At 44.5% G+C, this 16999-nt stretch overlaps 1 protein-coding gene across 1 annotated transcript in view; it reads right to left on the bottom strand.

Moving 5' to 3' along the window:
• Positions 1 to 8919: 8919 nt before the first annotated feature.
• Positions 8920 to 16999, bottom strand: part of TRIM3 (tripartite motif containing 3) — a 54048-nt gene continuing 45968 nt past the window's right edge. Inside the window, exons 11-12 of the mRNA XM_082248516.1 lie at positions 12292 to 12432; positions 8920 to 10288 (exon numbers count right to left, since the gene is read on the bottom strand). Coding sequence (XP_082104642.1) covers positions 10136 to 10288; positions 12292 to 12432 — 294 coding nt within the window. The 3' untranslated portion in view covers positions 8920 to 10135. The remainder of the gene's footprint in view (positions 10289 to 12291; positions 12433 to 16999) is intronic.

Here is a 16999-nt window from a genome sequence, read left to right as displayed (position 1 = left end):
ATGTTTAATTCTATCAACTATTTATACTGTAATTATTGAGAGTGGTTGCGTAAATTGGGGCAGGCTGTGTGGGAGCCCCAGTACATTACTTTGCCCAGGGGCTCATAATGCTTTTAGGACAGCCCTGATGTGGAGGTCAGCGAGAGCAACAAGTGAGATCTATGGGGAACCAGGAGATAGTAAAACACTTGCAGAGTTGCCCATCTCCTGGTTCCCCCACAGATCTCACTTGTTCCTCTTACTGACCTCCACATCACTGTTGTGTGATGAAAGTTGGATTGAGAAGCCACAGAGAGCTGCGGGGGGAACCAGCAGATACGAACACTTGCAGGGTTGCCTAGCTGCTGGGTCTTCCCGCAGCTCTTGGTGGTTTCTCCCTTCACTTTCTATCACAGAATACAGAAGTGACATGAAGGTCAGCAAGAGGGGGACCAAGAAATAGACAACTATAAAAGTGCCATTTTCTTATCTGCTGGGTACCCCCCACAGCTCTCTGTGCTTTCTTCCTCTGACTTCCACCTACCACTTCTGGGAGACCGCGCTGGACTGACTGCCTTGGTTGAGGGTCTGTGAGTGATGGTGGGGGTGTGTTGGAAGAGTATGCTTCCTGATGGATCCGCCTTGGCGGAAAGATGGGAGTGAATCCTTTTGAGGGACTATGGCTGCTTCCTCTGGGTAGGACCTCAAGGTCATTTCCATATGTACCTGTGAGGGTAGATAAAAGGAGCGCCCGGTATCCAAAAATTGAGGTGAAGAAGTTAAGGCTTTATTGGAAATAGTAAAGCATGACATAGCCAACGCGTTTCAGGGGGAACAGAGACTCCCCCTTTTTCAGGGCTGCTGCTGTGTGATGTGATGGGTAGGGATGTACCCGAACTGCTGTGTCGGGGACCCTAGAATCTAGAGGGTGGCTGCATACTTCCGCAATAGCAGCACCTACTACAAGATACAGCAGTGACATGGAAGGTTGGTGGAAGGAACCAATGAAAGCTGTGGGGGACCAAGGAAATCATCAGTTCTGCAAGGGTCTGTTTCCCAACAAACTTCAGGGGATCCCTTCTTAAGATTAGAACCATATTCGTCAGCAGGAAAGGCTTTCAAAGGTATGCCTTTGTTGGGAGGTTTTAATACAGCGATAGGGTTGCTTTAAAGATAACTGTTCCGGAGAGAAATATAGGAGCTGCTGTTCCTGACTTGCCTTTAAATCTGAAAGTTCAAAGGGCTGTCTGTCTGATCCTGGCTTCATTACCTAGTGGGGTCACTGACCTTGAGTATGTATGCAGGCCGGAAATTTACTGGCTGCATACTGGCTCCAGGTCAGCTAGAGCAGTGGTCCTCAACTCCGGTCCTCAGGGCCCACTAACAGGCCAGATTTTAAGTATTACCTTGGGGAGATGCAGACTAGAGTACTGCAATCACTGAGCAGCAAATTAGATCACCTGGGATGTATTTCAGTTATCTTGCAAATCTGGCCTGTTAGTGGGCCCTGAGGACCAGGGTTGAGGACCACTGAGCTAGAGAAATTGGGACAGCTCTGGAACTTGCACCTTTAAAAAAAATAAAAAGTCAACAATGTCAGTTCCCATTGTTCTGTCATTCCAGGGTTACTTTAGGTAAAACCCCATTTCCATCCTAAAAGGCACACAAACCCCCTTCTTAAAAAAAAAAAATCTCCCTTGTGCTTAATCGTATGTATTAAGTAATAACGGTTTAAAACAGAACTTTTGTACAGAAAAGTAACAGAAAACTATGATCAGGGTAAGCGCATGGGGTGATTTTCTGGTGAAGCAAAACGCATTAGCTCTGCCCTAGTCTGATAAATGCAACACACAGCTGTTGGGGAGAGCTCTGTACCGACCCTGGAAGAAGGTGGCCAAACTCCAGGCAAACAGCTAATAAGTTGGATGATAATTTGCATTGGAGTTCAGCCAGTTTTGTGCCCTCACTTTTTACTACTAAAGTTATTCAGTACTCCTCGATCACCAGCCTGTGTTTAGACAATCAAGTAGTGCAAACACAGATTTTCGCTCCTCCTATAAAGCATGATCATGCATTTGGCTGACAGTGCCACGCCGGCCCCTTAGCCCCCATTCATATTATACAGTGTGTTCTTACAATTAAAGCAGCCAGGTCATTTTGAATGGGCGGCCAGAGCATCTGAACACAGAAAATGGACATGTACTAATAATAAAGAGCACCATAATGCACAGAGGTTCCACATTTGTGTCTTGTACTGCCTCATTATGTTTAAAAATGAATGGCACCACAACATAATGTGTATAACTTGATGCCGTATGTTACCCTTTCGTCGCCACAGCCATTTTTTGCACACATTAAATCCACATTTTAGGCTTGGAGATTACTTACAAGGCCTTCAGTTTACAGTTAACCATAAATGATGGTCCTTAAATAGTTGCTCTCACTTTGGCACGCGTGGCAATACCCATTATGTTTGGCGCAATTGTTTTAATTAAATACGAATTTGCAGACATGGGACGGGGATTTTTTTTCTGGGGAGGGGGGTTAGAAATGATTGGAGGCTGTAAGGCTCCATTCACACTTGGTGACTTTGGAGTGCAACTTTAACGTAACTTTGGATGGGTGCGACTTCTTGTCTCTCTGCAAAGTCAGACCCACTGTTGCATGTAAAACATTCAGGTACGACTTTCATGCAACTTTTGAAGGTTAACATTGAAGTCTATGGCCCTCAAGTTGCACAAAAGTCAGACCAAAGTAGTATATAAACTACTTTGAAGTCGCTAACTTCTGAATCCAGAAGTGATCAGAGCTCAATGATTCCATGTTCATACTAGGTAGAGGAGATCATCGAACACATGGGCTCTCTCCACTCTGCCAGCTGCCACCTGGGATACATAAGCCCAGGAAACATATGAGCAGCAAATTACCACACATGCAGAAATGATTGGGTAAGGCTTCATTCACACTTGGTGACTTTGGAGTGCAACTTTAACGCAGCTTTGGATGGGTGCGACTTCTTGTCTCTCTGTAAAGTCAGACCCACTGTTGCATGTAAAACATTCAGGTATGACTTTTATGCCACTTTTGAGGGTTAACATTGAAGTCTATGGCCCTCAAGTTGCACAAATGTCAGACCAAAGTAGTACATAAACTACTTTGAAGTCTCAAACTTCTGAATCCAGAAGTGATCAGAGCTCAATGATTCCATGTTCATACTAGGTAGAGGAGATTATTGAAAACATGGGCTCTCTCCACTCTGCCAGCTGCCACCTGGGATACATAAGCCCAGGAAACATATAAGCAGCAAATTACCACACATGCAGAAATGATTGGGTGGCTGTAAGGCTCCATTCACACTTGGTGACTTTGGAGTGCAATTTTGGATGGGTGCAACTTCTTGTCTCTGCAAAGTCAGACCCACTGTTGCATGTAAAACATTCAGGTACGACTTTCATGCAACTTTTGAAGGTTAACATTGAAGTCTATGGCCCACAAGTTGCACAAATGTCAGACCAAAGTAGTACATGAACTACTTTGAGGTCGCAAACTTCTGAATCCAGAAGTGATCAGAGCACATTGATTCCATGTTCATACTAGGTAGAGGAGATTATCGAACACATGGGCTCTCTCCACTCTGCCAGCTGCCACCTGGGATACATAGGAGCAGCAAATTACCACACATGCAGAAATGATTGGATGGCTGTAAGGCTTCATTCACACTTGGTGACTTTGGAGTGCAACTATGACGCAACTTTGGATGGGTGTGACAGCTTGTCTCTGCAAAGTCAGACTTATAGCGCTTTTCCACTGCATGGAACCGAACGGTTCGGCACGCTTTTGTGCTTTTCCACTGCTGGTACCGCATGGTGTAGTGTAGGAACGGTTCGGTACGGTACGGTAGCGCTTTTCCACTGCATGGAACCGAACGGTACGGTACGGCTCTGAAAAAACAGTACCTACTCGATTGTGGTTCCAACAGGTACCAAACTGGTACCATATCCCACAATCCTTTGCATGCAGTCACTACTAGCCACTGATTGGTCAGAGAATCCCATCCACCCCGTTGTTATCCCACCCACTTAACTTTAGTACTACTTTAGTGGAAAAGCAAACCATACCGTACCGAACCATTCCAACACCGTACCATGTGGTACCAGCAGTGGAAAAGCAAACCGGGCCGAGTAGAGCCGAGCCGGTACTTGCAGTGGAAAAGTGCCAATACTGTTGCATGTAAAACATTCAGGTACGACTTTCATGCAACTTTTGAGGGTTAACATTGAAGTCTATGGCCCTCAAGTTGCACGAAAGTGAGACCAAAGTAGTACATGAACTACTTAGAAGTAGCTGCGACTTTAAGTCACACATATGAATGGTTATCGTTGGAAAACAGAGTCTGCCTTGTCACACGACGATGTCCAAAGCCGCACAAGTGTGAATGGGGTGTAAAACTGAATCACTTCCACAAGAAAACAGTCGGCTGGGAAAATGTAAACCAACTCCTGGCCTCTTTAGCAGCCAGGAGTTTGCGTACAGGCGGGCACTGTTGCCGACTTATGATATCTTCATTGAGGTTAGTGGAAATTCACCTGAAAGCTTTCACATTTTTGCTGACCTGACACATTCATTTGTATTTACTTATCAGCCTAGAGCGGAGATTGCATTTTGCAGTTCAGGATCACCGTCAGAAAACAGACTTTCCCACAAATCACCAGATTCTATTACTTGGCTGATTACTCGCAGAATTAGCAGAGTTGTGGGTTGGCACATAACTTGCAAACTGCCATTAAAATGTCAAAATAAAAATTAAAAAAAATATTAATAAAAAAAAGTGGCATGCAAAATTCTCCTCCGACTCCTCCGCTGTAAAGGAGGAAGGGGCGGAGAGGAAGAGGAGGAGCCGCCATCTATAAAAGGCGACCTCCTTTTATGTAAACCGTCTCCAAACAGAAACGCTATTATAAATATTAACATATAAAACAGGACAATAAATTACATGACTACACACAGCACAAACACAGACCTGTGAGTTTAGTGTCCCTTAAACCGTTCCTTTACCCCATTTTTCTGCTCCAGCTAATCCGTCTCTCTTCTGATCCTGCCTGTCCGCTTTTATCACCTGCTTCATCCATCCTCTCCTATCCACAGAGGATCACATGAGCGGGAAAACCAGACCGCGGCCCATGGCTGAAGGTGTGTCATTACTGGGTTTAGGAAGCCAAATATTCGGTCTAAAAATATAATTGGACGGGCTTTCTCAGGAACAACTCATTTTATAATGTAATCTTAATCCTCCTGTATTTTATTGTATTGTAACTGTATTGTCTCCCTTTTATATTGTAAAGCGCTGTGTAAACTGTTGGCGCTATATAAATCCTGTATAATAATAATAGTGCATTGGGGTGCATTTTTAGTGCACCTTACTGTGAAGTAGGGATCGACCGATTATCGGCACAGCCGATATATATCAAAGGCCGATCTGCACTTTCCCCGATATATCGGAATCGGCCCCGGAGGTTACCGATATTTCGGAAAGTGCTTGTACCGGAGTGATGCCTGCAGTTAGAGGCATCACCTTGGTACCGGCGTCCATAGCCAAGGGTCAGCTGTCTTGTAATGACAACCGATGTGGCTGAGAAGCCTCTTGGCTGTCATCACAAGGAGCGGGAGGGGAAGCCCCCATTCGGCTCTGATCGGGTCTCCATGCAAAAACCCGGAAGTGATGTCATGACATCACTTCCGGGTACTGGCACCAGATTAAAAAAAATTACAGCATTCAAAACAGCCAAACTTGGCGTTTTGAATGCTTTTAAGTGCAGAGGAGGGGTTTGGGGTCTTTTAGACCCCCAGATCCCTCCACCAGAGTACATGTCAAGTAAAAAAAAAAAAAAAAAAAATTTACAAAAATATCGCCCCATATCGGCCGATACCGATACGCGATGACCAAAATATCGGTCTCGGCAATGAAAAAACGTAAAAATGTAGCTTAACTTCCTATTTTTTTACCACCCCCAAGCCACAGGTGTGAGCTGGCTCTTAAGAGAGAGAGAAAAGCTAGTCATACACTGTGGGGCTGAAAGAAAGAAAGAAAACTAGCAATTTCCCCCTATCATGCTAAACAGCATAGATGGAGGAATGCCCCCTGCTGGCTACTGTAATCAGACAGCTCCTGCTTGAATATCCAAACAATGGCTGCACATGATTGGATGCAGCTGATTCTCGGCTGACAATTTTCTGCCTTGTTACTTTGATTTTCAGATTGAAGAATATTGGACAGGGGGGGCCAACTGGGCTGTGCAAGGCTTGAATTGGAGCCACACCAAAAAAAAAGTGACAGTGGCTGCCGAAGAGGGGAACCCTTGCATGCTGCCAGGGGTGAAGTGGAGATCAGCTATGGGTTACATCCTAAATTCAGGTGTAACATGTTGCTATAGTTAGAATTTGTATTTAAAGTGGAACTAAACCCTCCTATCCTTTTGAACCAAGGAAGCTGCCATCTTAGCTTCTTTTTGATCAGCAAATGCCATGGTGCTACACATGTGGTTTGACAGTTGAGGACACAAGCAAACCTGACCGTTGGCATCCCCGGCATTTTTTAAAACGTTAAATTGATGGGTTTAGTTCTGCCTTAAGCAAGTTAAGCTGAAGAATCACCATGACATCCACAGAACTGGAACCTTCTAAAGGAGAAAGATTGCACTTGTTTGAAAGGCGTTGATGTTTTCCCGCTCATGCAGCACTACGCTCGCCCTCTGTACAATAAGCCGCCACTGTCCCATATCCCTCATTTCGGACTATCCTAACCTACATCGTTCTGCCCGCTCATTCTCTCAGCTGGAGCAATGCACACTCACTCCCCATCCAACGCTCCACCACAGTCTACACCTCTGTGCCGTAAAGTTACACTTTACCGCTATCCTTCCACAGTGACTGATCGACCTGTCATTGCCGATGAGAGACCACTCACCTGCGGCGGGTCACCTCCCACCTCTACATTGTCACCATATCATAAAGACAGGGCATAGCACATTGCTCATTGCAGTCGCCGGTCTCTAGTACTTGTGGCACCGTGACGAGTGGCAAAATTATATGGCAACATAGTGTAAAAAACAAAAAAAAAAAAAAACACAGAAAATCATAAAGACACAAAATAAAAAAATAATAAAAATACAAAAACAACTTGAAATGCAGAATCGAAAATTCAGATAGGCCCCGGCCAGCGCTGTGCACACCAGCAAAATGGATTACTTACTGCAGGGGATGGATGGGCTAGTGCTTAGGCCACCAAAAATCTCAGTAGGCACATTTAAAGTGGATTTCCATAAAAAAAAAAAAAATTCTGATCCGGATACCTTTTACCAGGCTGTTCTTTCCCCACAATGTATTCCTCGATTTTGGCACCATAAGATAGGTTTTGGCTACTAACTGGCTTTTATGCAGTATGACACCCCCAGTGGAATAGTCTACCCCACTAGCACTACAAATGTGAAATGCTATTCGGCTTTTCAGCCAAGTTACAGTTATCACCAGCCTAGTTAGATACTGACCAAATGGCACTTTCTAGGGTTGGTTAAAAAAGCGTGCCAACGTGGAATGATGCGTGTGCTGTAAAGTGGTGCTGGTGGGCACGACCTGCATGGCTAGCCAGCCACGTTTTGCAGGAAAGAAATTTGCTTGATTCCCCCATCAACACAGACAGTGTTGATGCGGGAATCCCTCCTGCCGAGCCCTCGTCCTCTTCCGGGAAGGGTCCCGGGGGAAGCCGTCACCGCCAGCAGAACACAGTGATTATTGCTAGCGGCTATAAGAGCCGCAAGTGATAACCGCAAGTAAAATCTGGCAGGCTGGTCGATCGATCAACTTGGTACATTCAGCCTGCCCATAGACCGTTCGAAATCTCAGCCGGTTGCTGCTGAACCAGCTGAAATTCGAACCGTCTATGGTCAGCATTAGTTCTGACCAGGGCTTTTTTTCAGCGGGAACGCAGTTCCGGCACCTCCAGAACTGAATGTATGTAATGGCATGGGGTGCTGGGGTGTGCTGGAGGGTCTATTGATGCTGGCTAATAGGGAATCTATTGCTGCAGAGGATGGGGGGTCTATTGTTGCTGGGGAGGTCTTCTGTTGCTCATAGGGATTTATTGTTGCTGGGGAGGTCTTCTGTTGCTCATAGGGATTTATGGTTGCTGGGGTGGGTCTTTTGCTGCTGGTGGGTCAGTTGTTGCTGGGAGGGATATATTGTTCAGGGAAGGTTTTTTTGTTGCTGGCTGCTGGAGGGTCTATTGATGCTGGCTACTGGGGAATCTAGTGTTGCTGGAGGGGATCTATTTGCTGATGGAGGGGATCTATTTGTACAGAAGGTCTATTGGTGCTGGGGAAGTCTGTTGTTGCTGGTGGGGTATCATGTTGCAGGGAATCAATCATTGCTGGGAGGGATCTACTGTTGAGGGAGGGGCCTAATGCTGCTGGAGAGTCTATTGATGCTGGAAGTCCATTGTTGCAGGGGTGGATCTATTGTCGCTGGGGTGGTGTCCATTGTTTCTAGATCTATTCTATTGCCTTTCTTGTTATCGTTAATTCTCTAAAAGGGGTGATACTGGGAGGTGGGTAGGAGGTGAAGGAATGGTGCTCAGGGGTGGGTAGGGGACAGAGTTAAGGGGTGACTCAGAAGGAAGGAGTTCCTGCACCTATTCTCTGAGAAAAAAAGCCCTGGTTCTGACAGAACCCTTCTTGTGGTAACCAGAAAGAAGCCAATAGCTAGAAAGGTGGGAAAATCCGCCCAGAGTTTTTCTTTTGTTTTTATGGAAATCACTTTAAAGTGTGACGGTGCAGTATTTGGCACAAACTTTGTAGATCAGTACAATCTGTGCACTGACATACATGCTGAAAAGGTTAAGACATGAATAAAACAAATATGTAAAACAAAAAAAATGAAAAAAAAAAAAAAGGCCACAAGTATAAGTGACCTGGGGTTACAGTCACCTTGGAAAGGCTGAAGATGAGGATCCCCCCTACAGGGGTGGATGAGAGACCACCAAGTCTCTGGCCTTGAGGAAACCATCTATGCAGAAGAGGCCGCCATCTTGTGTAACAATGAGGAAGCCCCTAAAGGGGTAATGATAAACAAATGAATCTTGGGTAGACCCTGTAACACTGGGGAGACCCTGTTTATCCTTCAGGCATTTACATTCAAAAAGCCGGCCCCCTTGTATCTCCTGGTAGAAGAAAAAAAAACGCCTTGGAGCTCCCTCTACCTAGAAGACACTGGGAGATGCCATGGGATGCAAAGCGTATAAAGCCACAGAACCGGTGTGTATTACTGGCTGATTAGGGTGGATGTGCGGAAACCGGTCCTTGAAGGACTGCTCCGATATACTTTGCGGCCAGGACCTGTTACTTTTGGGGATAATTCAGTCTCAGTCCATCAGAAACTATAACCGGTCAGTGCAAATGCCCCACAAGCAGCCACCTTTACCACTGCCGCGATCCGGTAGACATCCATGGTCAAAGTGTCCTTGTAGGGGAGAGCTCCATGGTAGAGATATTTAGTTGGACCCATTGGATTCCCGCAGTTATCCATGAGTGCAAAAAGCCAGTGAACAGTCCTGAACCACCATTATGCAAAGCGCATTGATAAGTAAAGTCTGTAGGTCAGTGCCCTCTTTGGCCTGTAAACAATGAAATCTAGACCAGGGATGCCAGAGAGTCCACAATTCTCTGTTACCGACATTCAGCAGTGGTCCTTAGCAGATTTGTTGGGACCATAAAAGTTCTTAGTACAAGGAACTGCAGAGTTGGCAGAATACCCTTAGATATATATAGAAAGCAAGCAAAATCTTTTTTTTTTTTGGGGGGGGGGGGACATTAACAGAACAAAGCCTGGGAGCCTCACAAACAGCTGGGCAGGTCAGCGAAAGGTCATTAGACGTCATTTGTGCTAAGAATGAACCGTTTGGCAGGAGGACAGAAGGTTACAGCCGTTTGTACACATCGCATCTGGCACTAGGACGAGCAGCTGGCACTGGCGGCTTAGAACAGACAAAGAGGAAACACCACTTCGGGCTGAATATAGCGCTGGGAAGAGAGCTTGAAGACATCTCGGACATGGCAAGGACAGCATGGTATGGTGCCAGCTGGGTCTCCTGTCCCTAAAAAAAAGATTATTGGAGATACCGGTACACCTTGAAACAGTGGTTTCCTGAATCGGCCACCACCACATGACCTTCAGAGGTGAGGGCCAGACCTTGCGGCCCATACAGAGGGTCTGCCATAGTGTTAATGTAGGACAAGAAGGAGCCAGAACTGTCAAACACCTGCATGGAGGAAATAGGGAAAAGAGAAAAGAGTTTATTAGTTTCATGGCATCTTGGTAGCATCCACAGATGTTTCCAAGCTATACTCTACTTGAAGGTTTTAGGAGTATCTAATTTTCCCAGTCCTGGTACCAAGCACAATGGGCAGCAGCTTAGCCAAAAGATCTACTCAAAAATCTAATATGTAAAAATCCCAAGTAAATACTGGCTTCGGTCCAAACTTGGGTACAGATCGAAACCCAGAAGGAAGCCATCACTCCCCCCACTGCCATCCAATCAACTGCGGTCAGGGCAACCCTCTCCAGGCAGCTGTGTGTACACTGGGATGCTCTGGACATCACTGACTTAATATGGTCAATATCATTGACCTATTTATATAGCCCAAGTTTGGACCAAACCCAAGCTCATCTCTAATGCTAACCTGTCCTACAGTAGGAGCTCCGGGAAGTCTGATAGAGCCCGCCTCATTTCCTGGTTGGAGGATGTACATCATCATCCAGTCTTTTCCTCCCCTGCCATTTCCATTTTGGTGATTGGATTTCAGTTCTTCCAATCATAGATGCTTAAAATCACATGTGGGTGTTACCTAGGACAGTCTGGATGCAAATGTGGGCCTCATGAACACAGGGCTTATTTTTTTTCCTCTCTCCCAGGATGCCATTTGCTCTGGGGCAGGAAAAAGCAGCATTAAAAACGCGCCTAAAACCCCGTTTTGCAAACAGGTTTAGGTGCATCAAGAGTCTGGGCGTTCATTCCACTGGCCAGAATAATAATTTATTCTAGCCTTTGGAATGAATAAGCATTCAAGTGGTAAATATGTCTAGTGCTTAATCGTGTTTAGGCATGTTGGAGAAAAACCTCCTCTCAGGAATCGCTGGCAATGGGTTTTTCTGCCTGTAAACACCTATATGTGCAAGGACACATAGGCTAACATAAAGGGGGGTTTAGAACAAGGAAAAAAGAAAAAAAGTAAATACTCCCTTAAAAGTTGCATTTTTGTTGCCCAGAATGCATGAAGCCTTCCTTTACCTGCCTAGGAACACTCACTTTTCCAAACTGACATCCTTCTAGCCATCAAGGCATTTTGAAATTTGCATAAAACTCTTTTTATAGAAGAGCTCCAGTCTCCCCCAAAAAATAAAAGTCAGCAGCTACAAATACTGTAGCTGCTGACTTGTAATATAAGGACACTTACCTATCCCAGGATCCAGCACTGGCCTCACCCGTGCCGACACTTTAGTTGGCTTCGGGTGCAGATGCCGGCATCTTAGCTTTGGGAAACAAGCAGTGAAGCCTTGCGGCTTCACTGCCGGTTTCCCATTGCGCATTGTGAAGTGTCCCACAGTCTTCTGGGACCTGTGATGTGTACCAGAGGGCCGCGGGGGGAGGGGTACTTCTATTGAATAGCCACGGCGATCTCAATGGGAGTGGGAGCAGGTACCTGTAAAAACCAGGTACCCGCTCCCCCCCCCCCCAAAAAAGTGCCAAATGTGGCGGGAAGAGCTTGCAAACAAGTGGACCTCCCCTTTTTGGATGAAGTCCGGCTTTAACAGCCAGACTACTGCTTGCAACAGGGCTGAGGGCTGTTGAGAGGAATACTGAGGCATGTAAAGTTTTTAGGAAGAAAGTACAGCACCCTGCCGCCCCCTCCCACCAGCCAGGATCTGCCTGCATTGTGTAGAGAAGCAAAGAGACCCAGTGATGTCAGCAGGTATAAATAAGGTATGTAATGAAAACAGATCGGTTTGATTTGAAAACTGCATGTTGTTTGCAGGGAAGTAAAAATATAAAAACCTATACCCAGCCTCATATATGGAAACTCCTAAATTAGAGTTAGGGTCCACACTTCAGAGATGCTATGACCATGCAGTGTGGCTTTTTTTTTGCAAGTTTGCTAGCAAACTATATTTGATTGCAACTGTTGCAACACTAAAAAGGTGAGTAAAATAATATCTCAAAACTCCCCATCAGGAACCCCCCCACCATCGTTACCAGATCCGCACCTGAATCCGGCTGTTGCCCCAGTCAGCCACAATAATGTTCCCATTAGAATCCACAGCGACACCGGTGGGAGCATTAAACTGACCATTTCCCTCTCCGTGTGAGCCAAACTTAAAGAGGAACTCTCCTTCTGCATTGTAAACCTACAAAGGAAAAGAAAAAAGGAAATAGGAGGAGAAAGACCAACATGTGTGACCAATCACCCAACAGCAATTATTCAAGAAGAATGAAAATACAATTTAATGAAAACTGCTTCGCTGTATGGCCAAAAGATTTGTGGACCATCACACCTATATGAGCTTGTTGGAAACCCCATTCCAAAGCCAAAGAATTTGTGCCGGTTCAGCCATAGGAACATTTGTGAGGTCAGGTACTGATGTTGGATAAGAAGACCTGGCTCACTATCAACATTGAATTTCATCACAAGTCATGGACATTAATGTGTAGAGGGGCTATAATAGCCTGCATTTCCCAAGGAAGGCTTTCTCCAAGATTTTAGAGAGTGTCTTGTGGGAATTTGTGCCCATTGGTGAGGTCGTGTACTGATGTTGAGTGAGAAGACCTGACTCACAACAAATGTTCCAACAAAGGTGTTTAGTAGGGTTGAGGTCAGGGCTCTGTGCGGGTCACCCAGTTCCACCACACCAAACCAAGTCTTTATGGAGATGGCTTTGTACACAGGGGGTACAGTCATGTTGGCACAGAAAAGGGTCTTCACCAAACTTTCATGGAAGCATCTGAGACACGATCTCGGCAAGGCGATGCCACATCCCAGAAAAATACATGTACCTGTGACGGTGTTCACCGTCACTGGGATTTAAGGACAGATGGGTAATGGTTTGGATTGCTTCATATTTGTCAGCAAGGTCTCCATGTAGAAATATTGAGATTTGTTCCCATTTGCCATGAGGTCTCTGACCAGGAAGTACAACTCCTAATATGGTCATTCCAGGAAGTTCAATGAGGAGACTGACTGTCTAACAATGTTGCTTTTGTCTGAGGTGGCTTTCCATTCACCTATTGTCGGGTGTGCTAATGAACTCACCTGCTGTCTGATAAGGGATGTATTGACACTCAGAGTAATGTGTATTGGGGGCTTGTTAGGGAACCATTCTTCTGTGTCTGGCTATTGTGTACATTGATTGCCCCCTGGGGCTTCTGTCTCATTACACATAACAGTCCTTCTGGTCAAGCTATCGCACCAATCCCTGCGGACTCATTTTCAAGTCCTCATTTGCATGGCTAAGTAGGACCTGAAGGGGAACTGCAGGTACTTTGCAATTGACCAATAGGAGGGCGGTTCTTGGGGGCAGGATGTTCCAAATTCTGTATAAAAGTGGGTTGTGTACTTCCAATAAACGTCTTCCTGTTTGAACTTACATACAGCCTGCCTGGTATTTGTTCTAATGGATTCCGAACGGCACATAGCTGTAGTTCGGATCCCGGAGCCTGGGTTGACCGAACCATCAGACGTTGCGATCTGCAAGCTGACTCACTGGTAGCAGAGGAGTGTCGGGAGAGCGGAAGCGAGTGAGCAAGGGTCTCGTCACAGTACCAAAGAACTAAAAGGGGGAAGAAAAGGAACGAATCTTCATCTCCTGGAAATAATAGGGCTTTAAAGCGGAGTTCCGGCCTCAAATACCTTTTTTAACTAAAAATACCCCTATAATACTAATCCATCGCCCTTTACAGAACCGCTATTCTCATACTTACAAGGTGTACAGTATTGGATTTTAGTCAAAATCTTACTTTTAAAAATGCTGCCTGGGTACGGCCATCTTAGACGTGGGCATCTGAAGCCGCAGTGTAATCTGCTGTGTCCTTCTTCCTGATTCTAGGGAGTGTTCTGGGAGTTTTTCCTGATTCCAGCCTCCTGGGAGTGATAACAGCTCCCAGGATGCAATGCAAAGGAGGAAGTGATGTCGGTGGCCGTGGCCACAGAGGGGGGAGAAGGAGGAAGTACAATCAAAAATGCCCTGAAAATAAGGTAAGGGACCCCCCAAAAAAATTGAAAATGCCCAATTGTTGATCGGCATAGCGAGCACTCCAGGAAACACTAAAGTTGCAAAATAGGCCGGAACTCCACTTTAAGGGCATCTATTGGACTGATCTCAAGAGGAATAAACACTTGGATACATATATGTAAAAAAAAGTTTATTGTACAAAAAAATCATATAATATCATAAAAACCATTGTGCAAACATACATGAACGGTCATATAACAGTATGCTCCGAAATTAAGAGAACCCTTGTGCATAACAGACACAGCATATTCAATGCATTCGATTCGGACCATGAAATGGGCGAGACTTTAACAGTTTTTAGAGTATGCAGTGTTCACTTGCAATGGAAGCGCAGCCAGAGAATCGCTACGCAACTTCTTCAGGCGATCCCGTGGAGTTATGGTGACAAACACATTAGGTGTCTTCTCTTCTCCCCAAATATGGGCTTGAAAGGTTACCAGGAGCATGTAACTTTTCCAGAGGGACTATACCGTATGTGTCTCCTCTTTGTTATGTTTGCCGATCCTAATGTGTGCCCGTCAGCCTCTCCGGGAGACGCTTGCAGTGTCTCCTGCGAGCGTCTCCTGGAGAGGCTGGCGGGCACACATTAGGATGAGCAAACATTTGGACTCTACACAAGAGGAGAAACATACGGTATAATCCCTCTGGAAAAATTACATGCTCCTGGTAACCTTTTCAAGCCCATATTTATGGAGAAGAGAGGACACCTAATGTGTTTGTCACCATAACTCCATGGAAATTGCCTGAAGAAGCTGCGGAGCGAAATGCGTAGCGATTCTCTGGCTGCGTTTCCATTGCAAGTGAACACTGCATACTCTGAAGACAAGTCTGGCCATTTTCATGGTCTGAATCTAATGCATCGAATATGCTGTGTCTGTTATGCACAAGGGTTCTCTTAATTTTGGAGCATACGGTTATATGACCGTTCATGTAGGTTTGCACATTGGTTTTAATGATATTATATGATTTTTTTGTACAATAAAACTTGTTTTTAGATATATTTATCCAAGTGTTTATTCCTCTTGAGATCAGTCCAATAGATGCCTTTAAAGTCCTATTATTTCCAGGGGATGAAGATTCTTTGCTTTTCTTCCCCCTTTTAGTTCTTTGGTACAGGTCTTCATCAAACTGTCACAAGGTTGGAAGAGCACAATTGTCTACAATGTCTTTGTACAATGTACCAGTACCCTTCACTGGAAACACCTGAACCCAACCATTTGTAGGACTTTTGGCCATATAGTGTAGCTTTCTCATGTATTAGCATGTATGATAATTACCAAACCATTATTATAATTCTCAAATCGTAAAGTGTATGAATAGGCAAAACACAAATATGTAGTACATCCATGCAAGACATGAACGCTTCCCAATGAAAACTCTAGCAAAGACTGGTTAGACCTTTATCAGCAGATATATATATATATATATATATATATATATATATATATATATATGTATATATATATATACATATATATATATATATATATATATATATATATATATATATATATATATATATATATATATATATATATATATATCTCTATAAATAAATATCAATCAATCTAATATATATATATATATATATATATATATATATATATATATATATATATATCTCTATCTATATATACACATACATACAGTGCCTTGCGAAAGTAATCGCCCCCCTTGAACTTTGCGACCTTTTGCCACATTTCAGGCCTCAAACATAAAGATATAAAACTGTAATTTTTTTGTGAAGAATCAACAACAAGTGGGACACAATCATGAAGTGGAATGAAATTTATTGGATATTTCAAACTTTTTTTAACAAATAAAAAACTGAAAAATTGGGCGTGCAAAATTATTCAGCCCCCTTAAGTTAATACTTTGTAGCGCCACCTTTTGCTGTAAGTCGCTTGGGGTATGTCTCTATCAGTTTTGCACATCGAGAGACTGAAAATTTTTGCCCATTCCTCCTTGCAAAACAGCTCGAGCTCAGTGAGGTTGGATGGAGAGCGTTTGTGAACAGCAGTTTTCAGTTCTTTCCACAGATTTTCGATTGGATTCAGGTCTGGGCTTTGACTTGGCCATTCTAACACCTGGATATGTTTATTTGTGAACCATTCCATTGTAGATTTTGCTTTATGTTTTGGATCATTGTCTTGTTGGAAGACAAATCTCCGTCCCAGTCTCAGGTCTTTTGCAGACTCCATCAGGTTTTCTTCCAGAATGGTCCTGTATTTGGCTCCATCAATCTTCCCATCAATTTTAACCATCTTCCCTGTCCCTGCTGAAGAAAAGCAGGCCCAAACCATGATGCTGCCACCACCATGTTTGACAGTGGGGATGGTGTGTTCAGGGTGATGAGCTGTGTTGCTTTTACGCCAAACATAACCTTTTGCATTGGTTTCATCTGACCAGAGCACCTTCTTCCACATGTTTGGTGTCTCCCAGGTGGCTTGTGGCAAACTTTAAACAACACTTTTTATGGATATCTTTAAGAAATGGCTTTCTTCTTGCCACTCTTCTATAAAAGGCCAGATTTGTGCAGTATACGACTGATTGTTGTCCTATGGACAGAGTCTCCCACCTCTGCAGTTCATCCAGAGTGATCATGGGCCTCTTGGCTGCATCTCTGATCAGTCTTCTCCTTGTATGAGCTGAAAGTTTAGAGGGACGGCCAGGTCTTCGTAGCTTT

This window comes from Pelophylax lessonae (genome assembly GCF_965119305.1).
Source record: "Pelophylax lessonae genome assembly, chromosome: 2".
NCBI lineage: Eukaryota > Metazoa > Chordata > Amphibia > Anura > Ranidae > Pelophylax > Pelophylax lessonae.
This window is presented reverse-complemented; position numbering and strand designations above follow the sequence as displayed.